General features: G+C 39.4%; 1 protein-coding gene across 1 annotated transcript in view; it reads right to left on the reverse strand.

Moving 5' to 3' along the window:
* Nucleotides 6,925-27,889, reverse strand: part of KNL1 (kinetochore scaffold 1) — a 76,497-nt gene continuing 55,532 nt past the window's right edge. The window contains 12 exon segments of the mRNA XM_021097610.1: nucleotides 6,925-8,632; nucleotides 8,634-8,730; nucleotides 9,470-9,592; nucleotides 10,503-10,621; nucleotides 10,907-11,016; nucleotides 12,182-12,250; nucleotides 15,325-15,425; nucleotides 16,444-16,545; nucleotides 20,152-20,191; nucleotides 20,358-20,435; nucleotides 24,639-24,726; nucleotides 26,664-26,780. Of these exon segments, the coding sequence (XP_020953269.1) occupies nucleotides 8,612-8,632; nucleotides 8,634-8,730; nucleotides 9,470-9,592; nucleotides 10,503-10,621; nucleotides 10,907-11,016; nucleotides 12,182-12,250; nucleotides 15,325-15,425; nucleotides 16,444-16,545; nucleotides 20,152-20,191; nucleotides 20,358-20,435; nucleotides 24,639-24,726; nucleotides 26,664-26,780 (1,065 nt within the window). The 3' untranslated portion in view covers nucleotides 6,925-8,611.

Raw genomic sequence — 27,889 nt, forward strand, 5'->3', positions numbered from 1 at the left:
AAAAATAGTAGTCCTCCATTAGTTGATCTTTAAATTTAATTAAACAGGAGTTCCTGTCATGGTGCAGCAGAAAGGAATCTGACTTCCAGGAACCGTAAGGTTGCGGGTTTGATCCCTGGCCTTGCTCAGTGGGTTAAGGATCTGGCGTTGCCATGAGCTGTGGTGTAGGTCACAGATGCTGCTCGGATCCTGCGTTGCTGTGGCTCTGGCATAGGCCAGTGGCTACAGCTCCATTGGACCCCTAGCCTGGGAACATCCATATGCTGCGGGTGTGGCAAACAAATCTGACTAGCATCCATGAGGACGCAGGTGACATCTCTGGCCTCACTCATTGGGTTAAGGATCCGGCGTTGCCGTGAGCTGTGGTGTAGGTCACAGGCATCGCTCAGATCTGGCATTGCTGTGGCTCTGGCATAGACTGGCAGTTGTTGCTTCAATTAGACCCCTAAGTCTGGGAATCTCCATATGCCGTAAGTGCGGCGCTAAAAAGCAAACAAACAAAAAATAAATTTAATGAAACAGAATCTCAGTAAAAATGCCAACATTATTTTTTTTTTGGAACTGAGCACGCTAGTTCTCACTTTTATATGGTAAAATAAAAAGCAAGGAGACTCACAAAAATCCTGAAATAAAAGAGCCTCAACAGACCAGCAATTAAGACAAATGATAAAACTATAATAATTAAAATGCTCTTGGGGAGCTCCCTGGTGGCACAGGGGGTAAGTATCTGGAGTTGTCACTGCTATGGCTTGGGTTCGACCCCTCACCTGGGAACTCCTGCATGCAGTGGAAAATTCTGCATTTTTCCCTTCCAGTTCTAAGGCAAACTGGGGCTCCTTTGGGGAGATCAGCATAGTACATTACCAGGAGTATAAGGCCCTATCAGTCCTCCATTACTTATGGTATCATGGGCATTGGAATTTCTGTGGTCTCCTTCTCTGAGGTCAGAATATTCCTTTTTCCAGTGCCCTTCCTTCTTGCAGAAAGCACATTAACTGGGCCCAACTTCACTGGTGGCTACACTTGGGCCCTCAGTGGGGGCCGAGGTTACTCACCCACATTGATCCATCCAATCCCATGGGTTGCCTGAGGTGGACTGGAGACCAATAGCCAGAAGGGTGCCTTGTACTTTGAGTTTCTTGTCCTTTTCTTCCTCAGCCATATCTCAGTTGTTTAAGCAAAAATGAAATTATCCCCATATTTGCACTTATTATAGCACCAGTTGTGAATTCTACTCACCTTCTGAGGTCTGCTGGCGCTGAATAAATTTGTTCAGGTGGTCACTCTGCCCACAGAGATCAACTGATAAGCAGTCTCTGAACTGATAGTCACCAAGCAGACCTGTGATTGACTAAGAGACCCCAGGTGGCCGGATCAACACTACAGGACCTGCCAGAGTCGCCAGAAATTGTTATTAACTTCAGTGGATCCATGGTTTGGGGTGCATAGCCAATGAACACACCAAGTACTTTTGATCATGGCAGAAATTTTATTCCTTGTGACATGTAAATAGACAGGGAGATAGCTCTCAAAGCACTGTCTTCTGGAACAGCAAGATCAGGGAAATGTTAAGCTAAGGGTGCATGCCTATTCATGAAAGGGCAGGTGTGATTGTCCACGTAGAGATGGAGTTCTAGTTGAACAGCACAACAAAATGCTCAAACATACTTGCATGTTCAAAAACACTGGCAATTCCTGCCCTTGCAGTGGCCATTTTAGCATTAAAATGAAGCAAAATTTACTTTAGGTTGACAAAAATCCTAGTTGAGTGAAGTCAAGAGGGTCAGCAAAGGTCAGCGTCATCAATTTTTAAGCTCCAGTTAATTTGGTGGTTGAAAGTTCAAGGAGGTTTAGATTGTGCAAAAACAGCTCAAAGATGCACATCAGGCTGATGTGTGTGTGTGTGTGTGTGTGTGTGTGTGTGTGTGTGTGTGTGTGTGTGTGTGTGTGTGTGTGGCTTTTTAGGGCGGCACTTGCGGCAAATGTAAGTTCCCAGGCTAGGGGTCAAATCAGAGCTACAGCTACCAGCCACAGCCACACCAGATCTGAGCCACATCTGTGACCTTCACCACAGCCCACAGAAACTCCGGATCCTTAACCCACTGAGTGAGGCCAGTGATCGAACCCACATCCTCATGGATGCTAGTCAGGTTCTTAACATGTTGAGATACAACAGGAATTCCCAAACTGGATTTTGAGGTTCTCTCAAAGGAAATGATACTGTGGTGATTAAAATTTTCTATTTCATTACTTTTTTGCCCTAGTTAAGCTACTCCTAGTGAAATTTAAAGAGTTAGAAAATTATATAGGTTATATATATATATGTATGTATGTATGTATATATATATATATATATGATATATTACACCACTTGGGATTTATACCTTTTTCAGTCTAAACATCTCGATTTTCTTCAGCTGTGAGCAATATAGGTCTTACCTAGGCTGATATGTTATTGTTTATTTTCACAAACTTTGAAACTGAAGATATGAACATTTTAGGAGCAAATTTATCACAGTTAGGAGTCAATCTCTTGGCCTTCAGGTGTTCTTCATTTGTGAAAGAACACAACTTCAAAATTTTGTCTGTGTTCCAAGTCTGATCTGTAACCTTGGGACTGAGCTTGGCTTTAAGTTAAAATTTTTTTTTGGCCGCACCCACAGCAAATGAAGTTCCCGGGCCAGGGATTGAATCCAGGCCACAGCTGTGGCAACACTGGATCCTCAACCCACCATGCTGGGCTGGGGATTGAACCCGTGCCACCGCAGAGATAACACTGTATCCTTAACCAGTTGTGCCACATCAGGAACTTTGATAAATTTTGTTTTATTGTCTTGGCTATAGACAAATAGATCAGTGGAAAAAAATAGAGAACCTAGAACCAGACCCGTGCATATATGAATTCTTCATTTATGACAGAGGTATCACAAATCATTTATCAGTAGGGAAAAGATGGCCTTTTCAATAAATGATGCTCAGACAATTGGGTATCCGCTTATGCAAAAAAAATGATAAACTTCTATCTCCCATTATACATAAAACCATCTTCAGGAGTTCTCTTGTGGTGCAGTGGGTTAAGGATCCAGTGTTGTCACTGTATTGGCTTGGGTTGATGCTATGGAGTGGGTTTGATCCCTGGCCCAGGAATTTCCAAATGCTGCGAGTGCAGCAAAACAAACAAAAACAACCAACTTCAAGTTTACTAAATATCTAAATGTGAATAGGAAAATTATAAAGTTTCAGAAGGTAGAATAAAAGACTGAAGATTGACACATTTGTGAAAACAATTTGGTTTTATCTAGTAAAGTTTAAGATTTAGCTATCTGTTGACTTAGCAACTTCTCTCTTCAAAACATGCCCTATATTCTAGGGCCTAGAGTAACATTTGCATCAAAAACAACTAGAATGTCTATCACTGAATTGTTAAAGTGATGGTTAAAGTGATCAATATTATATATTTTATTTTATAAAATTACTGCAAACCAAGAAAGTTGATTGCTTGAAAAAAGTAATTCAATAGAAGGATAGGATTTTCAAAAAACTGATGAAGCAATTAGACAGGCGTAGGCAAAAAATGAACCTCATCCTAAACCTATTATGAAAATTAATTCAAAACAAAAAAACCCAAAATAAAAAACAAAAACATTCTAAAAAATTAATTTAAAATGGATAAAAGATTTAAATGTAAAGCATAAAACTATAAAACTTATAGAACATGTAGGAGAAAATCTTCAGAAACTAGGACTAAGTGAAGAATTCTTAGATATGCCACCGAAAACACAACCCATACAATAAAGTTGGATTTCACTAAAATTTCAAGTTTGTTCTTCAAAGACTCTGAGGATGAAAAGGCAAGCTATAGACTGGGATAAAACATTTGCAATCTATATATTTGACAAAGGAGTTATATCTATAAAACATAAAGAACTTAAAAACTCTGAAAAAACAAATAAAAACAATCCATTTAGGAGTTTCTATAGTGGCTTAGTGAGTTAAGAACCTGACTGTCTCCATGAGGATGTAGGTTCCATCCCTGGCCTTGCTTAGTAGGTTAAGGATCTTGCATTGCCGCAAGCTGCAGTGTAGGTCAGATGCACCTCGGATTCGATGTTGTAGTGGCTATGGTGTGGGCCAGCAGCTGCAACTCCGATTTGATCTAGCCTGGGAACTTTCATATGCTGCAGGTGTAGCAGTTAAAAAAAAATTCAATTAGAAAATAGGCATAAGACATGAACAGATATTTTATCAAAGAAGACATACAGGAGTTACCTCATGGCTCAGCAGGTTAAGCATACGGCATTGTCAATACTGTGGCTCAGGTTGCTGCTGTGCTGCAGGTTCAATCTCTGGCCTGGGAACCTCCGCATGCCATGGGCATGGCTGAAAAGAAAAGAAAAAAATAAAAGACATACAGATGTCAATTAATACACAAAAAGATGGGAGTTCCCGTCATGGCGCAGTGGTTAACGAATCCGACTAGGAACCATGAGGTTGCGGGTTTGATCCCTGGCCTTGCTCAGTGGGTTAAGGATCCTGCATTGCCTTGAGCTGTGGTGTAGGTCGCAGACTCGGCTCGGATCCCGCATTGCTGTGGCTCTGGCATAGGCTGGCAGCTACAGCTCTGATTCGACCCCTAGTCTGGGAACCTCATACGCCGCAGGAATGGCCCAAGAAATGGCAAAAAGACAAAAAAAAAAAAAAAAAAAAAAAAAAAAAGTTAGCTACTAGAATATGCAAATTTAAACCACACTCATCAATATACATCTGTTGGAATAATGAATGTAAAATTGTGCTAATACTACTAAATGATGATGAGGTTATAGAGAAATTGGATCTTTGATGCATTGTTGGTGGGAATGTAAAATGGTACACCCGCTCTGAAAAATAGTATGGTAGTTACTTTTTTTTTTGGCCATGACTTCAGCATCCAAAATTTCCCAGTCCAGGGATAGAACCTGAGCCACAGCAGTGACTCAAGCCACAGCAAAGACAATGGCTGATCCTTAACCCACTGAACCACCAGGGAACTCCCTCTAAGTATCTCAAATAAGTGCAATCACCTAGTATTTATCTTTTCATGACTGGCTTATTTCACTTTGCATAACATCTCAAGATTCGTATACGTTGAAGTGTGTATCAGAATTTTTTTTCCTTAATGTCAACTAATATTCCATTGTAATAAAGCACATTTTGTTTATCTGTTCATCTACTGATGGACATGGGAATTGCTTGCACCTTTTCAGCTACAACATTCCATATTCCTGTCAACGGTACACAAGGGTTCCAATTTCTCTGCATCCATGCCGATACTTATCTTCTGTTTTTTTTATTATAGTCATCATAGAAGGTGTGAGTGGTATCTCATTTTTTTTTCTTTTTGTCTTTTTAGGGCCGCACCCACGGCATATGGAGGTTCCCAGGCTAGGGGTCCAATCAGACCTCATGGTTTCATTTCCACTGCACCACGACAGGAACTCCTCATTTTGGTTTTGATTTGCATTCCCCTAATGCAAATAACGAGCATATTTCCATGTACCTGTTGGCCATTTGTATATTGTCTCTGGAGAAACATTTATTCAAGTTCTTTGCCTATTTTTATTTTATTTTTTTGTCTTTTTGCCATTTCTTGGGCCGCTCCTGCGGCATATGAACTCCAGTCTTTGCCATTTTTAAATTGGGTAGTCTGGGGTTTTTTTTTGTTATTGAATTGAAGGAGTTCTTTGTGTATTCTGGATATTAAACCCTTATCAGAGGAGTCCCTGTCGTGTTGCAGTGGAAACAAATCCGACTAGGAACCATGAGGTTGCAGGTTGGATCCCTGGCCTTGCTCAGTGGGTTAAGAACCCGGCATTGCCATGAACTGTGGTGTAGGTTGCAGATGCGGCTCAGATCCTGAGTTGCTGTGGCTGTGGCGTAGGCCGACGGCTGTAGCTTCGATTAGACCCCTAGCCTGGGAACCTCCATATGCCACGGGTGTGGCCCTAGAAAAAGACAAAAACAAACAAACAAACAAGCAAAAAACCAGGAAGTAAAAACTGACAACCTACTTTGCATTTCTAAATCAGCAGTTGTAGGGTGAAGCTGATGTGGCTAATCCAGGGACTATACTTTGAGAACCATTCCAATAACTCATAAGAAATGATAGCTTCATGAGGAACTTCAAAACAGTTTTCTTTGGGGTTCCCGTTGTGGCTCAGTGGTTAACAAATCCGACTAGGAACCATGAGGTTGCAGGTTTGATCCCTGGCCTTGCCCAGTGGGTTAAGGATCTGGCATTGCCATGAGCTGTGCTGTAGGTTGCAGACGCGGCTCGGATCCCGAGTTGCTGTTGCTGTGGCGTAGGCCAGTGGCTACAGCTCCGATTAGACCCCTGGCCTGGGAACCTCCATGTGCTACGGGAGTGGACCTAGAAAAGACAAAAAAAAAATTTAGTTTTCTTTTACTGTCCTTCAGAGACACAGGGATTAACTATGGTTTGTACCTGGTTCCTTCACTAAGGTCCTGAGATACTTTAATCTTATCTGAGTTTTCAAATAGGTGGGTGTTCCTAAAGGGAATTTTCTTTTGTATATCTACAAAGATGTAGTGGATACATCATTAAAAAAAAATTGCACTTCATAAAGAGACATTGCTTTAAAAAGATTTCATATGGAGTTCCTGTCATGGCACAGTGGTTAACGAATCCGACTAGGAACCATGAGGTTGCGGGTTCGGTCCCTGCCCTTGCTCAGTGGGTTAATGATCCGGCGTTGCCTTGAGCTGTGGTGTAGGTCGCAGACGCGGCTCAGATCCCGAGTTGCTGTGGCTCTGGCATAGGCTGGCAGCTACAGCTCTGATTTGACCCCTAGCCTGGGAACCTCCATACGCCTCGGGAGCGGCCCAAGAAATGGCAAAAAGACAAAAAAAAAAAAAAAAAAAAAAAGATTTCATATAACAAACTTACTTTAATAGTGCAAAAAAAAATCTGCTTCCCATCAGTAAAGGAAAAACTTCCAAAGAATGTTATAAAAATAGCCAATACTTTGAACAAATACAAATGCAAATAACTAGAAAAAGTATTACAATTATGTACTTCAAACCCGAGAAAGCAGAGACCATTATTACAAGCCAAATGATTCTTTGAACTGTCCTTTCCAGGTTACCAAAATGCACAATACAAAACTTTTATTTTTTAGGCTTATAGAAAAGAAATAAAACAACTCCAGTAAGAAAACTAAGTTTCATGGGTAACAGACAATATTAGTGACTTTAAAAATTTTTCAAGAAGTTTGCAAAAATAGAGAACACCTACATCTTTATTTTTATGACAAATGAATTTTGACTTTTGAAGGTAAACGACCATTTGATCCTTTGAGTAATAGCTGAGAAAAAAAGCCAATCAAAAGGAAAGATAACATTCATAGGACCACAGGAATTTAACCTGATCCTGAAGGATAAAGCAAAATATTTAAAAATGCAAATATATCTTAGTTTAGACTTATAAGAATCAAATTATCATGATTAGGATTTGACTACAGATTGGGTAAGGTTTTTTCATATTTGTCTGTCTTATAGATAATACTGATCATTCAATATCAATGGATGTGCTCATTTTTGAGAAATGATAGTTTCATGAGGAACTTCAAAACAATTTTCTTTTACTGTTCTTCAGCGACACAGGGATTAACTATGGTTTGTACCTACTTCCTTCATTAAGGTCCTCAGATATTTTAATCTTATCTGAGTTTTCAAATAGGTGGATGTTCATATGAGAAGGGTATGGCTTCAGAACCAACACTAATATTAAGTTCATTACCATTGCTAGAACTTGACACAACTGGTGTTTTGGGTGTGATATTGTTTGAAGTTGGTTATTAAATAAAAGGAGACTGAGAATCTTCCTGTAAAGCATCCTTCAGAAAGATGAAAACAGCCCAGGCAGAAGGGTATCTCTCTATACAACTCTATGTATTTCTATATATATTTCCTCACTGTATCACAAACACAACAATATGTATATTTACATGTACGTATTGGGCCAAAAATTAATTAACTTTCCCTCAAAATTATACTTATTAGGAAAATACTAATCGACACTATATAAGAAGGCAAGGCCCTCAAGAAAAGATCACAACCATTGCAACAGCCGAGCGCTATTGCTTTCTCTTAACAACATCTCTGGAATGGAGAAAAAGGAGGATAAATAGTTTGTAGATAGACATGTCTACCCCAGAAATACCTGGTAGGCAGAAGCCAGCAACCTAAAAGTCATAGACCTGTATATGGGAAAATGGCTAATGTTTTTGTCAGTGGTGATGCTTCCTGTTATACTTCGAAGTTACTCCTTAGGGCTTGTACTAAAGCAGACAGCACAACTTTAGTTAGGAAAAATTTTCCCTAAGTGTTCTACTTCTTAAAACTTTGGTAGAAGGATGAGCAAGTTGATAGCAAGCTTTTTAAGGCCTTTCATCATTCCTGACTGCAGAGATTTAATAGTTACAAATTAACTATAACATTATCAAAAGGAATTTTACCAGGCTTCTGGAAACTAAAGATAAACAGCATGGCGACTCAGACTTAATATTCTTATCAAGTGTACTGTGCTTGATTGTTACAACTGTAGTCCACCGGTTTAGTGGTAGAAATGGCAATCAGTCCTGAAGCATACTTCGGTAAATTTCCTTGACTACATTCTTTAGGTAGTTGTCTTCCAGTGGCACTTTAGATAGAATGACAGCAATTTCATCTTGGCTGGAAAGAACAAAAGGTTAATTACTGTTTTTGGAAACTTGTCTTCATTTCAGTGGAATTCATGTTTTTGAGTATAGTCTCTGAGTCTCCTGGGAAGTACAAATAGGAATTTACGGAAATAATAAGATTGTCCAGTTTCAACTGAGATTCTAAAAATAAGGCCTAAGAATCAATTCTGTGTGTAATTGTGAGATATCTTGACTTATCTGCTTTCTCTGGCTATAAAAATCTAAACTGTTGGTGTTTGCTGTGGATTTGAGGCAGGCATATTCTAACCTCTGTCATCTTGCAAACTGTCAGCAGTGTGTCCAAAAAGTCACAAACTATACAGTAAAAATTAAATATTTTTAGGTCTGTTTCCATAAACTAATTGAGAAAAGAATTACGACTGCATAGCTTTTTAAGTGATAATTCTGTTTTTAAGGCTATAAAACTTGTTCAAATATTTTTTGGACTAAGCACATGCAGAGTTTTTTTCCTTCTTAATTCCTCTTTTAGGTAGGAGTTTCAAAAAGTAGAGCAAGTATTAAAGAATAGACCAAAAGTCTCTAGCAGCCACTGGATATAGCAATGAAGGTCACTGATTTTAAAAGAACAAATTCTTCAAAATGAAGTCAGAGAGCGGTGACATTTTGCTTTCACTATGATATATCCATTTTCTAACCACTTTGTTATATCAAAAGATATAACAAAGGAAAAAAAGTGGTTGGAAACCCTTTCCTGAGGGTCCTTTACTCACCCAATGTTTCCAAGGTGATTTTGAATAGAGAAAGATAATGGGACAGATGGATAATGGGCCGAAAGAGACAACGTTATCTCAAACTTGGCAAATGCTGCTGAGCTGGAGAATAAAAGCCTCAATCTGTAAAAAGACAAGATCCTCAATTAAAAATACAAAATGAAATTAGAATGAAATACAAATAGTTTCCTTTTATACTAGGTTGGGTTGTGAAACTTTGGTATACATCATTTCTTGTCCTTATCAAATGAAGAGAGGGTAAAACATCTGGAACAAGGTATGATGATGGTTGTACTTTCATTATTAGCAATGAAACTCATTAATAAAATAATTTTAATATGTTTTTGACTAATTACTTACTGTTATAGGTTGATTTGTGTCCCCTAAATATTCATGCGTGGAAGCCCTAACTTGCAGTTCCTCAGAATGTGACCTAATTTGTGAGTAGAGTTATTACAGATTTAATTAGTTAAGATGAGGTCCTTCTGGAGTAGAGTGGGCCCCTAATCCAAAATGACTGGTGTTCTAATAAAGAGGGGATATTTATTTATTTTTTTCCTTAGGCCACACCTGCAGCATGTAGAAGTTCCCGGAGCTAGGGGTCACACTGGAGCTGCAGCTGTCAGCCTACACCACAGCCACAGCAACGCCAGATCCCCGACCCACTGGGCAAGGCCAGGGATCGAACCTCTATCTTCCTGGATACTAGTCAGGTTCTTAACCCACTGAGCCACAGCGGGAACTTCAAAGGGGAAATTTGGACACAGACATGCACTCAGGAAGAACATCATGTGAAGATGAAAGGAGCTATTGGGATTATATATTTACAACCAAGGAATGCCAAAGACTGCCAGCAAATGAGCAGCAGTTAGGAGAGAGGCATAAAACAGATTCTCTTTCACAGCCATCAGAAGGAATTGATCCGCAAACAGCTTGATCTCAGACGTCCAACTCCAGAACTGTGAGACGAGAAATTTCTGTTGTCAGCCACCCAGTTTGTGTTATTTTGTTATAGCAGCCCTAATATACTTACTCAGTGTTGTTCACTTCTATGTTCATCAGGTTATAATTTGGTCCCCATCGTTTTAAAAACTCAATTTCTTCTCCAAGGAGTTTGCAATGGCTTACTACCTGTGAGATTTCTTGAAGCATCTGGGAAGAATTGAAAAAAGAAAAAAAAAAAAAAAAGTAAAAGATACAGCAGAAATTGGTACAACATTGAAAATCAACTATACTTTAAGAAAAAAAAGAAAAAGAAAAAAGATGAAAGTATGAAAACATTTAACTGGCTCTTTCATCCATGAAGAACCTCTAAAAGTTAAACAGTTTAATATGTTTATCATTTCAGGATCTACCATTACTTATATAAAATTTCATTTCTACATTTTTTGAGACAGTTAACATAATTTTCCTTTAAATATTTCAATCAGCATTTACCTTGGGTACCTGATGCTGTGTTGAACATTTCTTCTTCCAGGATTCCTGTTGATCAATATACTGGAAAATAAGGTTATGAACTAAAAGGGAGGAAGGTGGAGCTTTATCCCCTAAGGAAAGGGAAAAAAAATCAAAAGGAGGGTATTACTTATTATTCATATATTTTATATACATATAGAAATATTAATGAGAAATACCTTCAAAGTACTAGATGTATAAGCATACACTCCATTTTATTTTTAAACACAATAAATCAACATATATAGTGAACACAAGAAGTTCTGATATAAACTCAAGCTTTCATCGCATACAGAATAGAAGTTAGTTAAAAGTATAGGCTTCAATGTGACATAATCCTGAGTTTAAATTCCAGCTTTCCTTACTTCCTGAGTGATCCTAAGCACAACACTTACTTTGCTCTTTTTTTTTGTCTTTTTCCCTTTTCTAGGGCAGCTCCCGAGGCATATGGAGGTTCCCAGACTAGGGGTCGAATCAGAGCCATAGCCACCGGCCTATGCCAGAGCCACGGCAACGCGGGATCCGAGCCACGTCTGCAACCTACACCACAGCTCAACCTAACCCACTGAGCAAGGCCAGGGATCCAACCCGCAACCTCATGGTTCCTAGTCGGATTCGTTAAGCAATGAGCCACGATGGGAACTCCAACAGTTACTTCTTTTACGCTTTAGTTCCCTAACTATAAAAAGGGGAGTAGTGTTGATATAAATAATATACACACCTGATACAGAGTAAGTACTCATAATGATAAATTTTTGGGGGGTCTTTTTAGGGCTGCACCTGTGGCATATGGAAGTTCCCAGGCTAGGGGTCAAATAGGAGCTGTAGCTGCCGGCCTGTACCACAGCCACAGCAACTTGGGATCTGAGCCAAGTCTGTGACCTACACCACAGCTCATAGCAACGCTAGATCCTTAATCCACTGAGTGAAGCCAAGGATTCAACCTCCACCCTCATGGATACTATTTGGGTTTTTTACCACTGAGCCATGATGAGAACTCTGGTAATTCTTAAAGTATAGAAATAGCTATTATTAATCATTGCTCAAGATCTAGTAATAACTTTAAAAAATTTTCTGTTAAAACCCACCCAATATTTGGAATAATTTTCAAGTAGTTTTAGGTCTAATACACATTTCTAAGAATAAATTATTAATGTTGTTTTTGTTTATATTTAATTTAGTATGTAAAAGAGTTCTCAAGGAGCAATTTGTACTTATAATTTCCAATAAAGATTAGATTAAATGTTTGGAACTTACCATCTAACAGAGATTGAAAATGCAGGTCAACAATCTTCCTATAAGCTTTGTCCAGGAAAGGAAGACCAACTAGGAAGAACCAGAATTACCAGAATTATTGTCTGATTTATTATTCTCCGTATTTTAGAATCCTACTCTTTCTGGGTAGTAGTTTTTTCACAGGCAGTTGGAAGTTTATCCTTGAATTATTTTATTCTCTGTGTATGGTAATGTCTCCCCTAAGAATGCTGAACTACACTGAACTACACACACACACACACACACACACACACACACACACACACACACACACAAATTTGGCCATGCCCATGGCATTTGTAAGTTCCTGGCCCAGGGAGCAAACCTGAGCCACAGCAGGGACCTAAGTCACAGCAGTGGCAACGCTGGATCCTTAATAGGAACTATAGGGGGGACTCTCTGAACTATATTAACTGGTAGGCCTTTAAAGGAACTTTAAGGTGTGGTACATACTTTGTAAATTTATCAGGGCCTCCTTCTTTGACCCCTAACTTCTCTCTCTCTCTCTCTCTCTTTTTTTTTTTTTTTTTTTTTGTCTTTTTAGGGCAGCACCCACGGCATATGGAGATTCCCAGGCTAGGGGTAGAATCAGAGCTGTAGCTGCCAGCCTACACCACAGCCACAGCAACACTAGATGGAAGCTGCATCTGAGACCTTCACTGTAGCTCATGGCAATGCCAGATCCTTAACCCACTGTGCAAGGCCAGGAATCGAACCTGTGTCCTCATGGATAATAGATTCATTTCCTCTGAGCCATAATGGGAACTCCTGACCCCTAACTTCTATGCAAAGATAATATTATTTTCAGGAACCATATAAAGGAAATGACTATGACTTCCCCATACCTATTACAAATACAGTGAAAATGATTTATGCTTCCAGCATTACAGTAATAAGTTTTAGGTAGCCCGGAGGGCTGATTGTTCTCCCAGACACCAGAGTTATCTCTTGTCTCTCAAATTCTGATTCTTTTCACTTGGTTGAATATTTGCTATTTGGCACTATGGATACAATAGTGAAACAGACATAATCAATCTACGTTCTCAAGAAGTGTACAGCTCAGGGGGACATACAGATAATTGCACTAATAAACACACCAAGAAGTACAAAGTGTAATAAGTGCTATTAGGAAAACTGTAGGAAGAAATGAGAACATAAATTAGGAGTTCCCTTCATGGCTCAGCGGTTAACAAACCCAACTAGGATCCATGAGGATATGGGTTCAATCCCTGGCCTCGCTCAGTGGGTTAAGGATCTGGCGTTGCTGTGAGCTATGGTGTAGGTTGCAGATGCCGCTCTGATTCTGAGTTGCTGTAGCCATGACATAGGCTGGTGGTTGTAGCTTCAACTGGACCCCTAGCCTGGGAACTTCCACATGCTGCAAGTGTGGCCCTTAAAAAAAAAAACCCAAAAAAACTACCAGGAGAGGAAGCAGCAGAGGGAGTAAAAGGAGGGTCAGGGAAAACCTTCCTGAGAAAGTGATAATTTAGCTGAGCTTTTAAAGATTATTAGTAGACATTTATTTAGTGAAAAACAGGTGTTACGGTCTGAAAAGTCATATGCTGAAATCCTAATGTCCAATGCAATAGTATTGGGAGATGGGACTTTGGGGAGATGCTTAGATCATGAGGGTGAAACCCTCATGAATGGGATTAGTGCTCTTATAACAGAAACCCTAGAGAGGTAGCTAGGCCTTTGGTCATGTGAGGATACAATGAAAAGTGTGCAACCTCATAGAAGGCCCTCACCTGACCATGCTGGCATCATTACCTTGGACTTCTAATCTCCAGAACTGTGAGAAATCAATTTCTATTGTTTATAAGATACTCAATTTATGGTATTTTTTTTTTTTTAAATGCCAGCCTGGAAGGACTAAGACAGGAACAAGAACTTCCAGGCGTAAGAAACATCAGTATGAATGTCTTGAAGAGGATGGAATATGTCTGAGCATGAAAGACCATGATTTCTTAAAGAAATGAAATAAATCCACTGTGGCTGATATGCAGAGAACAGTATAAGATGAGGTAGGAAAAGGACGAAAAATTCAATTCATGCAGGGTCTTACAGGCTATATTAAGTATATTGATTATTAGTCTAAGAGTAGTAGGTGCATAATAAGATTTTCAATAATCACTATTGCTACAGGAAAGAAAAAGAACTGGAGAGGAAAAGGAGATGATTCAGAAAGACCAGCTAGAGTGTTACTGTAATCGTTTAGATTAGAGATGACTATTGACAGAGAGATACAAAAAAGCAGATGAGAGTTCCCCGGTGGCCTAGCAGTTAAGGATCTGGCCTTATCACTTCCATGGGTTGGGTCACTGATGTGGTACTTGTACAATCCCTGGCCCAGGAACTTCCATATGCCGCAGATATGGCCAAAGAGAAAAAGAAAGAAAAAAGTGGATGAATATTAAATCAAAATCAGTAAGTCTTATTTATGATTTAGATATGCTGGTGAGGAGGAAAGAGGTATAGAGTGATTCCTAAGTTTTAATTTTGGACTTGAATGGAAGTTAACGGTATTCATTTAGAAAAGGAACTTTTTTTTTTTTTGCCATTTCTTGGGCTGCTCCTGCGACATACGGAGGTTCCCAAGCTAGGGGTCTAATCGGAGCTTTAGCTGCCAGCTTACACCACAGCCACAGCAACGTGGGATCCAAGCCGCGTCTGCGACCCACACCACAGCTCACGGCAATGCCAGATCCTTAATCCACTAAGCAAGGGCAGGGATCGAACCCTCAACCTCATGGTTCCTAGTCGGATTCGTTAACCACTGCGCCACAACGGAAACTCCGGAACTTTTTTTTTTTTGGCTTCACCCGTGGCATGTGGGAGTTCCCAGGTCAGGAATTGTACAAGCACCACATCAGTGACCCAACCCATGGAAGTTACAATACCGGATCCTTAACCTGCTGTGCCATTAGGGAACCTCCTTATTTTACTTTTTATTTAAGAAAATAAAATTCCATTATCACTAATTATGGTTATTGCCTCTTTTAATATTTTCGGCAGTGCCTTCATTATGTCAATAGTTGTTATTATATTAAAATAAAGATATGAATCTTTAGTAAGTTTAGCCATACATTTATCTGCAGAGGAATTATTATACTCTTGCTACTCACCTGCTGGCTCTCCAAAGGTAATGGTGAGTTCTATTGTGTCATAAAGAAAGGTGAATATAGCTTGGTCATCACTCCACTCCATGATTTCCCATTCAGTCAAGCTGAAAAGAGATAAACAAGACAAAAAAACATTTTTTGAAATAAGAGGATTAACTTTTGATATCACCTGAACAGTAACATGAGCAGATGCTGGAGTTGTCTACTGGCTTAGGAAATAATCATTATTTTAATTCAAATATTGTGAATGTACAAACTTATGTGTTTGAAAGAAATAAGAACCGACTCAATCTTTGTTTGTATATCAGAGAAAAACCAAGAATAGGCAATATAAAATATTAAGTATTTTTAAATTATGATTCTTTTTTTTTTGGTCTTTTGTGTTTTTAGGGCCACACCCAAAGCATATGGAGGTTCCCAGGCTAGGGGTTCAATCGAAGCTGTATCTGCCAGCCTACGCCATAGCCACAGCAACGCAGGATCTCAGCCACATCTTCGACCTACACCACAGGTCACAGCAACGGTGGATCCTTAACCCACTGAACGAGGCTAGGGATGGAACCCGAAACCTCATGGTTCCTAGTAGGATTCATTTCCACTGCGCTACAATGGGAACTCCTAAATTACAATTCTATGGCTTTCCCACTTTGTATACTTTCAGCTCTTTCAGCTTAGTGTTGTGTATATTACCTCTTTTTTTTTTTGTCTTTTGTCTTTTTGTTGTTGTTGTTGTTGTTGTTGCTATTTCTTGGGCCGCTCCCACGGCATATGGAGGTTCCCAGGCTAGGGGTTGAAATGGAGCTGTAGCCACCAGCCTACGCCAGAGCCACAGCAACGCGGGATCCGAGCCGCATCTGCAACCTACACCGCAGCTCACGGCAACGCCGGATCGTTAACCCACTGAGCAAGGGCAGGGACCGAACCCGCAACCTCATGGTTCCTAGTCGGATTCGTTAACCACTGCGCCATGACGGGAACTCCTTTTTTTCTTTTTGAGGATGCATTGTATTATAGGTTAAAAAATGATACACTTTATAAATACATGTCTATTGCACTAGTGGATTTACACAACCATGAAGGCACAGGATAAAACACAAATTAATGCCACCTGCTTTTCCTTACCTCAACTGATCCAGTAGCTCTTCAGTTCTGCTTATTTGTTTTTGCACAAAGTCTATTTGAGTAAGTGTCTGCTCTTTCTGTATCTCCAGTTCTAACAGATTTCTGCAAATCAAACCAGGTATTTACAGAAAGATAGAGCCATTGTTAGAAAATTCAGACTTCATTAAAATAAAAGCTTATGACAAACACTTGGAGTTCCCACTATGGCACAGTGGGTTAATGATCTGGCTTGTCCAGGAACTTCCAAGGGCAGCAAGGGCAACAGAAAAAAGAAAAGAAAAAGAAAAAAGAGAAAAAAGGAGCTGAGGTTAAAATCTTGTGCTAAATGGCTTCCTAGTGAGGTGAATGCAATCCATTTTGCATTGTTTGTTTGTTGATAAGCATTAAATTAGAAGTATGGGCCTAATTAGGAAAGGCCTAAATCTCAAATTGGGGTCCATAAAGATATCCTCAGGGGTTTATATTTCCTTTAAGATTATTATTAGACTTCCTGTGTGGCTCACAACATAACTACTCAGTGTTGCTTCTACAGTGGCTGTGGCTCCACCCCTGGCTCAGGAACTTCCATATGCCACAGGTGTGGCCACTTGCTTCAGATTCAATGAAATCCCTATCAAATTACCAAGAACATTTTTCACAGAACTAGAACAAAATATTTTAAAGTTTGTTTGGAAGCACAAAAGACCCAGAATAGCCAAAGACATTCTCAAAAAGAAAAATGGAGCTGGACGAATCAGGCTTCCTGACTTCAGACTCTACTACAAAGCAACAGTCCTCAAAACTGTATGGTACTGGCACAAAGACAGAAATATAGATCAGTGAAACAGGATAGAAAGCCCATAATTAAACCCATGCACCTACAATCAACTAATCTGTGACAAAGGAGGCAAGAATATACAATGGATAAAAGACAGCTTGTTCAGTAAGTGGTGCTGGGAAAACTGGACAGTCACATGGAAAAGAATGAAATTAGAACACCATACACAAAAATAAACTCAAAATGGATTAGAGACCTAGATATAAGACCAGACACTATAAAACCCTTAGAGGAAAACATAGGCCAAACACTCTCTGACATAAACAACAGTAAACATCTTCTCAGATCCACCTCTTAGAGTAATGACAGTAAAAATAAAAATAAATGGGATCTAATCAAACTTAAAAGTTTCTGCACAGCAAAGGAAACCCTAAACAAAACGAAAAGAAAACCCACAGAATGGGAGAAAATATTTGCAATGAATCAACTGACAAGGGATTCATCTCCAAAATTTATAAACACCTCCTATAGCTCAATACCAAAAAAATGAACAACCCCATCAAAAAAACGGGCAGAAGATCTAAACAGACAATTCTCCAAAGATGACACACGGATGGCCAAAAAACACATGAAAAAATGTTCAACATCACTCATTATTAGAGAAATGCACATCAAAACCACTATGAGGTACCACCTTACACCAGCCAGCATGGTCATCATCAAAATGTCTACAAACAATAAGTGCTGGAGAGGGTGTGGAGAAAAAGGAACCCTAGTACACTGTTGGTGGGACTGTAAATTGGTGCAACCACTGTGAAAACAGGATGGAGATTCCTCAGAAAGCTAAAAATAGAACTACCATTTGATCCAGCAATCCCATTCCGGGGCATCTATACAGAGAAAACCATGACTCGCAAAGACACAGGTACTCTGATGTCCATTGCAGCACTACTTTGAATAGCCAAGACATGGAAACAACCTAAATGTCCATCAACAGAGGAGTGGATCAAGAAGATGTGGTACATATACACAATGGAATACTACTCAGCCATTAAAAGAAATGAAATACCAGCATTTTTAGCAACATGGATGGACCTAGAAATTATCATGCTAAGTGAAGTCAGTCAGATATGAGACACCAACATCAAATGCTCTCACTAACATGTGGAATCTGAAAAAAGGACAGAATGAACTTCTTTGCAGAACAGATACTGACTCACAGACTTTGAAAAACCTATGGTTTCCAAAGGAGACAGGTTGGGGGTGGGGGGATGCACTGGGGTTGTAGGATGGAAATCCTATAAAACTGGGTTGTGATGATCATGGCACAACTATAAATGTAATAAATTCATCAAATAATAAAAAAAAATTTTAAATAAGATTAAAATTTACATTTTCATTTTGATGTGAAAAATATAAGAATAATGTAGATGATAAGAATGTCCACTTTAAAACAGAAACATACCATAATTCTGGTGCCTGTATTTGGTTTTGTTTAGTTTACTAGAGCTAAATAGTACTTTTATTTTGTTATTTTGTTAGCTTCAATTTAATTTTAGCCAAATCTTATCACCTGTCAAATAAATGTTGCCAGTTGGAATTTTTTTTTTTTCGGTCTTTTGTCTTTTTAGGGTCCCACCCACGGCATATGGAAGTTCCCAGGCTAGGGGTCCTATCAGAGATGTAGCCACTGGCCTACACCAGAGCCATAGCAACGCAGGATCGGAGTCATGTCTGTGACCTACACCACAGCTCATGGCAACACCAGATCCCCAACCCACTGAGAGAGGCCAGGGATCAAATCTGCGTCCTCATGGATGCTAGTTGGGTTTGTTAACAGCTGAGCCATGACGGAAACTCATGGAATTTTATTGGTTTTGCCATTATTTGTATTATCATTATCATTATTTGCTTTTTAGGGCAATACCCCCGGCATATGTAAGTTTCCAGGTTACGGGTTGAATTGAAGCTACAGCTGCCAGCCTACACCACAGCCACAGCAATACGGGACCTGAGCCATGTCTGTAACTTACATCACAGCTCACAGCAACCCCAGATCCTTAACCCACAACCTCATGGATCCTAGTCAGGTTCCTTAACCAGTGAGCCACAAAGGGTACTCCCTGTCATTATTTGTATCTGCTTTTAGTCTTATAGTTAAATAAGATCCATGAGTATATGAAATACATACTTCATTTTATATTTATTTATATATATATAATATTTATTTTTACCATGAAAACACAGTTTAATGCTAGGTTTATTTTCTTTGCTTTTCAGGGCTGAACCCTAGGCACATAGAAGTTCCCATGTTAGGGGCTGAAATGGAGCTAGAGCTGCTGGCCTATACCACAGCCACAGCAATGCAGGATCCAAGCTGCACCACAGCTCGAGGCAATGCCAGATCCCCAACCCACTGACTGAGGCCAGGGATTGAACCCACATCCTCATGGATACTAGTTGAAATCGTTTCCACTGTGCCACAGTGGGAATTTCTAGGTTTATTTTAAGAAGCTCCTGATAGTATTCAAGTTTGAGACATAGTACCTTGGATTAATGTTCTGTAAACAATAGAAAATACTGTTGACTATATGGCTTCCAAGGTTAAGTTCAAAGTGGAACAGAAGCTCTGACTCACCCTTAGTCAATACTAATGTCCTCAATCTTATCAGTTTCTAGAGGTGGGAAGTCATTTATCCATGTAAAGCTTAGTACATTTTCTTTTCCTTTTTTTTTTTTAACAGCTGCACCTGGGACATATGGACATTCTGGGCTAGGGGTCAAACTGGAGCTGCAGCTGTGGCCTATTCCACAGCTTACAGCAATGCCAGATCCTTAACCCACTGAGTCAGGCCAGGAATCAAACCCACATCCTCAGAGAGACAACATTAACCTGGTGAGCCACAAGAGAACTGCTAGAATATTTTCTAACATTCAAACTGAAGGCTAACCTTTGAAGTTTTTCTTCCTCAGTTTTCAGCTGTCCCAGTTCTTTGAAAAAGAAAAAGAAAAACAAATCTATCAGAATGTACACATTAAAATATTGCTACAAAAATCATGTTTTATTGAAAAGTCTATCTCACTAATCTCACCTAAATAAACAAATTCAGAACAGAGAATTCACCCTCCCATTTATCTCCTTAATTAATTCAGTTACCTTTCTCGGCAGCTCTCACTTTAGAATCCCATTCTTCCATAGGAATGTTTTTCTGTTCATCCTCCAAACTCTTAGTTTCTAAAGTAGACAACATGCATTAGAATAACTCAGTCAAAAATAAACAACCAGAGATGAAAAGAAGAGATGGTCCCAAAATAAAGTGTTAAGAGTATTTTATAAACATTTGTCTTTTTCCACCTTTCCCTGACAAAAAAGCACTAAACTATAACAATAATACTTTCATATGAAGACCTGCTTATAGTGGCAGATTAAGAACTTTGAGCCATATGATGATCTCCAATAGTAGCTTCTCAGGGGACACTTTGAGATGGAAATTGTTTATATATAATTTACATATATCAAAGTTGTTAGGCAACCCCATGGACTAAGAAGGAACAGATACACATATACAATGTACACACACATTTAAATTTTTTAATTTGTTTCTGAAACCTCGAAATCATTCTTAAAAGCCCTATGTCTCTCTATATCCAAACCAAGTCTGGATTTTTACCACAAAAATATTTTCCAGATCTGGAGTTCTTGTTGTGACTCAGTGGGTTAAGAACCCAACTAGTATCCATGAGGATGTGGGTTCGATCCCTGACCTCACTCAGTGGGTTAAGGATCCAGTGCTGCCACAAGCATAGGTTGCAGATGTAGCTTGGATCTGGTGTTGCTGTGGCTGTGGTGGAAGCTGGCACCTGCAGCTCCAGTTCAACCCGTACTCAGGGAACTTCCGTATGCCGCAGGTGCAGCCCTAAAAAGGAAAAAGAAAAAAAATTTTCTGAATCTTTTTCTTCATCACCACCAGGCTCCCTTAATATAAGCTCTTGTCTTAAACATACTATTCCAATAACTATTTGCTCTTGATCTACTCAAATCCAGTATCTACACTGTAGCCAGTGCTTAACATCCTTCAAAGGATATTCACTGTTCTTAGAAAAATTTAAACTCCTTAAGAGGTCCTCCTTGGCCTGGCCCCTAAAGCTAACATCTCCAGCTTTATCTCAGACTATATTCCCTTTCGTTCTCTCTATTCTAGACACATTGGCCTTATTTCAGACCCTTGTACTTGAAATAGTCTTTCCCACAAAAGGGCTTCTGCATGTGCTATTCATAGTGAACAGTCTGCTTTCTGCTTCCTTATACTGAATAGTCTGCTCTCCTGTTGATTCTTACTTTAAGATTCTTACTCAGTCTTCAGATCTTAGCTGAAATGCCATTTCCTCAGAGGGAAGCCTCTCTTGACCTAATTAGGCCAGATTTCTGTACCAGGAACTTAGAGTACCCCATGTATCCACTCTTCTACAGCAGTTAGCATAAAACTATGTATTTAATTCTTATAATCTTTTCTAGACTAGATGCTCCACAAGTGCATAAAGCTTTGTTTTTAAACACCGTAGTATTCTTAGCACTGGCACATAATGGGTACTCAATAATTTGCTCAAGGCACAATGAAGAAAGAAGAAAGAAATAGGAAGCCATTCAGTGGTACTCAGAGAAGGAGTGTGTTTTGGCTTTAGAAATTCCAGCCCTAATGGCTTCTATTATTTTAATTATTACTTTAATTTATTTTATTTTTGTCTTTTTGCCTTTTTAGAGCTGCACTCTCAGCATATGAAGGTTCCCAGACTAGGGGTCCAATCAGAGCTGTAGCTGCAGGCCTACACCACAGCCACAGCAACACCAGATCCAAGCTGCATCTGTGACTACACCACAGCTCATGGTAATGCCAGATCCTTAACTGAGCGAGGCCAGGGATCGAACCTGCAACCTCATGGATGCTAGTCAGGTTTGCTAACTCTTGAGCCACAATGGGAACTCCTATTATTTTTTCGTAAAGTGAAAAAGCAAGGTAATGAACAAAAGGATGGGACAGTTTAAGACTAAGGAATTCATATACTTATTACCAATTCAATGCAGAAAACATATACCAGGCACTTATTCTGTGCAAAGCATAGTGCTAAAAACTTTGAAGACATGAGAAATAAAAGTGGATATTTCCCCCCATGTGGCTTACAATTTAATTAGGAAAATAAACTATACAAAGGTAACTATAATTACTTAATGTGATAGGTACTATAAGAAGTACTAACAAAATAGCCACAGTAGCTCAAGGGAGACAGGGAACACATCGTTTGGTAAAAAATAGAAGAATGCATGAGGCAAAGACAAAGTGGCAGGAATGCATAGAAATGACAAGATTTGGCTGAAATTAGTATGTGTAAGGGAATAATAGTATACCATGTAAGAAAGGAATATCTGAAAATGATTGTACAGAATGTTAAATGTCAAGCTCAGGAGTTTTGACTTTATTTTGTAATAAATGGAAAGACAGAAAAGTTTTCCAAGGGATAACAATGAAAACTGTCCTTCATAATTATTAATCTGGCAGAAATGTGCAGGTTGGACTGGAAAGACATAGAATGAAATTAAGAGTGTAGGAGTTCCCGTCGTGGCGCAGTGGTTAACGAATCCGACTAGGAACCATGAGGTTGCGGGTTCGGTCCCTGCCCTTGCTCAGTGGGTTAACGATCCGGCGTTGCCGTGAGCTGTGGTGTAGGTTGCAGATGCGGCTCGGATCCCGCGTTGCTGTGACTCTGGCGTAGGCCGGTGGCTACAGCTCCGATACAGCCCCTAGCCTGGGAACCTCCATATGCCGCGGCAGCGGCCCAAGAAATAGCAACAACAACAACAACAACAACAAAAAAAAGACAAAAAGACCAAAAAAAAAAAAAAAAAGAGTGTAGAAAGATTAGAAGGCTTAAAACAGCACGTCAGAATTAATGACAACCTTAATGGGAATGGGAAAGAATACAGATGTTGAAGAAGCAGAAATGCAGAATTTGATATGAGAGACTCAAAAATAATAAAAGTTTTGAGCCTTTTACAATATACTAGAATGATGATGCCATTAATAAGGATGGAGAAACATCATAGAACTAGTTTTCCGATTTTATTTTGGAAATAGAAGACAATAAATTTAATTTTTTTTTTCACAAAATATTTAAGGTGCTTAAGGACATTTTTCTTTCTCGGCTTAGCTTGCAGCAACTTGATGTGGAATCTCAGCTCCCGCACCAGGGACTGAACCAGGGCTGCAGCCGTGAAAATGCTGAATCCTAACTATTAGACCACCAGGGAACTCCCCCTGCCCCCTTTTTTCCTTAAGAACATTTTTTTCTCACTTATGTCAATTTTTATTGTTATATATTCCAGATTATTCTATTTAGTTAACTTTTTAAAATCTTTTTTTTTCATTATTATTTAAGTATAGTTGATTTACAATGTTGTGTCCTCTAAAAAAACATTTTTGCAGAGAGATTCAACAGGAAACTGGAAATGTTGTCTGGAACCAAAGATAAAGAGGCTAAAGACGCCCTCACCCAAAGTGACTGTGAGCCACTTAAGGGCAAAAATTTGTGTTATATAGTATCTTTTTTCTGATGCTAAGCATGGTTTCTGCCATGTGGTAGGTGCTCAACAAATGCTTGATGAATTTAACTAAATTTGGGCATTATTTATATAAACCTAATTGTTAAGGCAGATGAAAGCCTTAGGAGAAAGAATATAGAAATAAGTAGATGATAAAAATCTGTCCCCATACAAGGAGTTAGAGAAGGGCCAATAGACGAGCTAAAAGGTACAACCAGGAGAAAATAATAGGGTCAGGGAAGTGCATTATCATAGAGTTCAGGTAGAAGAAAGTGTCAGGAAAAAAAGAATAACCAGGGGGTTCCCTGGTAGTTTATCAGTTAAGGATCCTGCATTGTCACTGCTGTGGCTCAGGTCACTGCCATGGTGAGGGTTGATCCCAGGCGTGAGATGAATAACCAGCATTGTCAAACGCTAAAAGAGATCAACATGACTAAGGACTGAGAGCTATCAAATTTGATGATTATGTGAAACTTTATGATCTGTGAAAAAGCAGTTTCAGGACAATACTAACAAACTGGAATTATGGGAGGTCAAATTGAAAGGATAGATAATTTTCAAATAGAAATAAATTCATTTATTTAAAAAACAAATAAAAAAAAAACATAAAAACCCAACAACACAAGATTATGGTCTAGGTTATGAAGAGCTTTCCAAAGAGACTTATTCTCTTGGGCATCTCTTGTTGATTGTGATATGAATGACCACAGAAAAGGAGCTCTAATTTAATGTCTCAAACTGATACTACAAGCCTTCAGCATAGTACTACCAGCAATGTGTACTATAAGGAAGCATTTAGATACAATTAAATTTTCTTTTGGAAAAGTATTCAAGGTACTTTACCTATTTCCACCTCAGTGAGACAGTCATCCATCTTCTTAAGTATGTTGTCCATCTGGTCTATCCTTATCTGAAGTTTCTCCCTCTCATTCTAAACATACAATTTTACAGACTGTCAAGTTAAACCTCCAAACAAAACACTGTAACATTAAAAATGGTTCAAATTGCTAACATAACTGCTGTGTCTATATCATGAACAGACAAATCTTAAAATGAAGATCAAAGATTCAAGTCTGGTCTTAATTTTTTTTTTCTTTTATTTTTAAAAAAGGCTTCATAACAGATTGTGGGAGTTTCTGCTATGGCACAGTGGGTTAAGGATCTGGCATTAGTGCAGCTGTGGCATAGATCATAGGTCCAGCTCGGATTTGATCCCTAGCCTAGGAATTTCCACATGCCATGGGGACAGCCAAGAGGAAAAAAAGAGCCTTCATAACAGATTAATATAAATTCATTTTTGTACTTTCCTTTATTTCAGCATTTTCATGTAACATGAGCTGCTAATATACATTAATTAAAAAAAAAAAAAAAAAGATTTCAGAAGTCCCCATTGTGGCTCAGCAGAAATGAACCCAACTAGTATTCTTGAGGATGTGGCCCCATTCAGTGGGTTAAGGATCCAGCACTGCAGTGAACTGCAGTATAGGTTACAGGCAAGGCTTGGATCTGGAGTTGCTATGGCTATGGTGTAGGCCAGTGGCTGAGCTCTGATTTGACCCCTAGCCTGGGAACTTTCATATGCCACACCTGCAGCACCTCCCCCTAAAAAAAAGATTTCATAAAAAATATTGTATGGCCAAACATGGGAAACACTGGTCAAATATAATTATAGCATTTTTTTCCTTTTAGACTAGAAAAAAAATTTTCCGACCTTAGATTATAATATGCTAGCTATTATATTTCTCCAAAAGGGGGACACACCATGTAATATTTCCCAGACTTATTTACCAATGTAAAGTTTTTTTTTTGGAGGAACTTTCTTAAAAGATGATCATTTTGGGAAATGCTACTTTATTTTTATTTCTTCTATTTATTATTTTTTCTGTGGCATGTGGAAGTCCCCAGGCCAAGGACTGAACCCTTGCCACAGCAGCAACCCAAGCCACTGTGGTGATAACGCCAGATCTCTAACCTGCTGCACTAGAAGAGAACTCCAGGAAATGTTACCTTAAATACATGAACACGCATACATAACCAAGTATGGACTATGAGGAAGATACTACTACACCATAGTCCTTAGCACTGGAATATCAAAATCGTATAGTTTTATTTCACTATGTAAAATATAGATAACAAATGAGATGAGGCGTAGAGCCATATTAGTAAATATATTGTAGAATTACTGAGGATGCCAGGATTTGCTACTTTTCATAAACTGAACCCCATGTCTAATGAATAATTTTTAAGTTTTTTGTTTATTTTTTTTATTTTTTGTTTTTCAGGGCCACAATTGCAGAATATATGTTTCTAGGCTAGGGGTTGAATTAAAGTTGTAGCTGCCGGCCTATGCCCGCAGCCATAGCAACGTAGTGTGTGAGCTGCATCTTCGACCTGCACCACAGCTCACGTAACACAGATCGAGGCAAGGAATCAAACCCACGTCCTCATGGATACTAGTCAGGTTCGTTACCACCACGTCACCATGGGAACTCCATTTTTTTTTTTTTTTTTTTGCTTTTTAGGGTCGCACCCGCAGAATATGGAGGTTCCCAGGCTAGGGGTCCAATTGGAACTACAGCTGCCGCCTACACCACAGCCACAGTAATAGAGGATCCAAACCACATCTTCGACCTACACCACAGCTCATAGCAATACCAGATCCTTAACCCACTGAGAAAGGGCAGGGATCGAACCCACAACCTCATGGTTACTAGTTGTTTCCACTGCGCCACGATGGCAACTCCGGGAACTCTAATTTTTAAGTTTTGGCCCAACTCTCATTCACATGTCTCCTAAGGAACATTCATCATATTCCACAACCACTATGAAGTAATTATAATAGCTAAGCTCTTAAGTGTCTCGAATTACCTGAGCCGATTGTACCAGCTTGCTATATAGAGCCACTTTTCCTTGATGAGTGAAGATTTTAGTTATCTTGGTAAAACGCGATTTTATTTTGTTCAGGTGAGTGCCAAAGGCCTTGAGCTGTAAGGCAAAGTTAAAGACTATAATTCATTAAAACAAATGAGTTAGAAAAGGCAAATAGTCTGAGAGGCTGGTTGAACTGCCACATGCTAAGCTATGCCCATTCTAGACTGTGATTCTTTTTTTTTTTTTTGTCTTTTTACCATTTCTTGGGCCGCTCCTGCAGCATATGGAGTTTCCCAGGCTAGGGGTCTAATCAGAGCTGTAGCTGCCAGCCTAAGCCAGAGCCACAGCAACGCTGGATCCGAGCCGCGTCTGTGACCTACACCACAGCTCACGGCAACGCCGGATCCTTAACCCACTGAGCAGGGCCAGGGATTGAACCCACAGCCTCATGGTTCCTAGTCGGATTCATTAACCACTGCGCCACGACGGGAACTCCTAGACTCTGATTCTTAAGGCTTCTAATTTGGCAATTTAATTCCATTGAATAATTAAAGAAGAGAAACAAAGATTTCAATTTTTTTTTTTTTTTTTTTTTGGTCTTTTTGTCTTTTCTAGGGCCGCACCTGAGGCATATGGAGGTTCCCAGGCTAGGGCTCTAATCAGAGCTACAGCTGCCAGCCACACCACAGCCACAGCAATGCCAGATCCTTAACCCACTGAGTGAGGCCAGGGATTGAACCTGCAACTTCATGGTTCCTAGTTGGATTCATTAACCACTGAACCATGACAGGAACTCCTGATTCCTTCTTTTAATTAATTTATATTACAAATTAGAAAATGACAGGTTTTTAGCTAATAAAACCTTTGCATATATTAGGATAAATATAAATTGAGTTCCTTATTATTTAATTAATTAATCTATCCTCCATCTATCTAAGTGAAAGGCAAATAAGAATGAGGGAACTCTAAATAAATTTCAGGAGTTCCCGTCGTGGCACAGTGGTTAATGAATCCGACTAGGAACCATGAGGTTGCGGGTTCGGTCCCTGCCCTTGCTCAGTGGGTTAATGATCCGGCGTTGCCGTGAGCTGTGGTGTAGGTTGCAGATGCGGCTTGGATCCTGCGTTGCTGTGGCTCTGGCGTAGGCCAGCGGCTACAGCTCCAATTGGACCCCTAGCCTGGGAACCTCCATATACCGCGGGAGCGGCCCAAGAAATAGCAAA

The sequence above is a fragment of the Sus scrofa genome, chromosome 1, assembly GCF_000003025.6.
Source record: "Sus scrofa isolate TJ Tabasco breed Duroc chromosome 1, Sscrofa11.1, whole genome shotgun sequence".
In the NCBI taxonomy this organism is placed as follows: Eukaryota; Metazoa; Chordata; class Mammalia; order Artiodactyla; family Suidae; genus Sus; species Sus scrofa.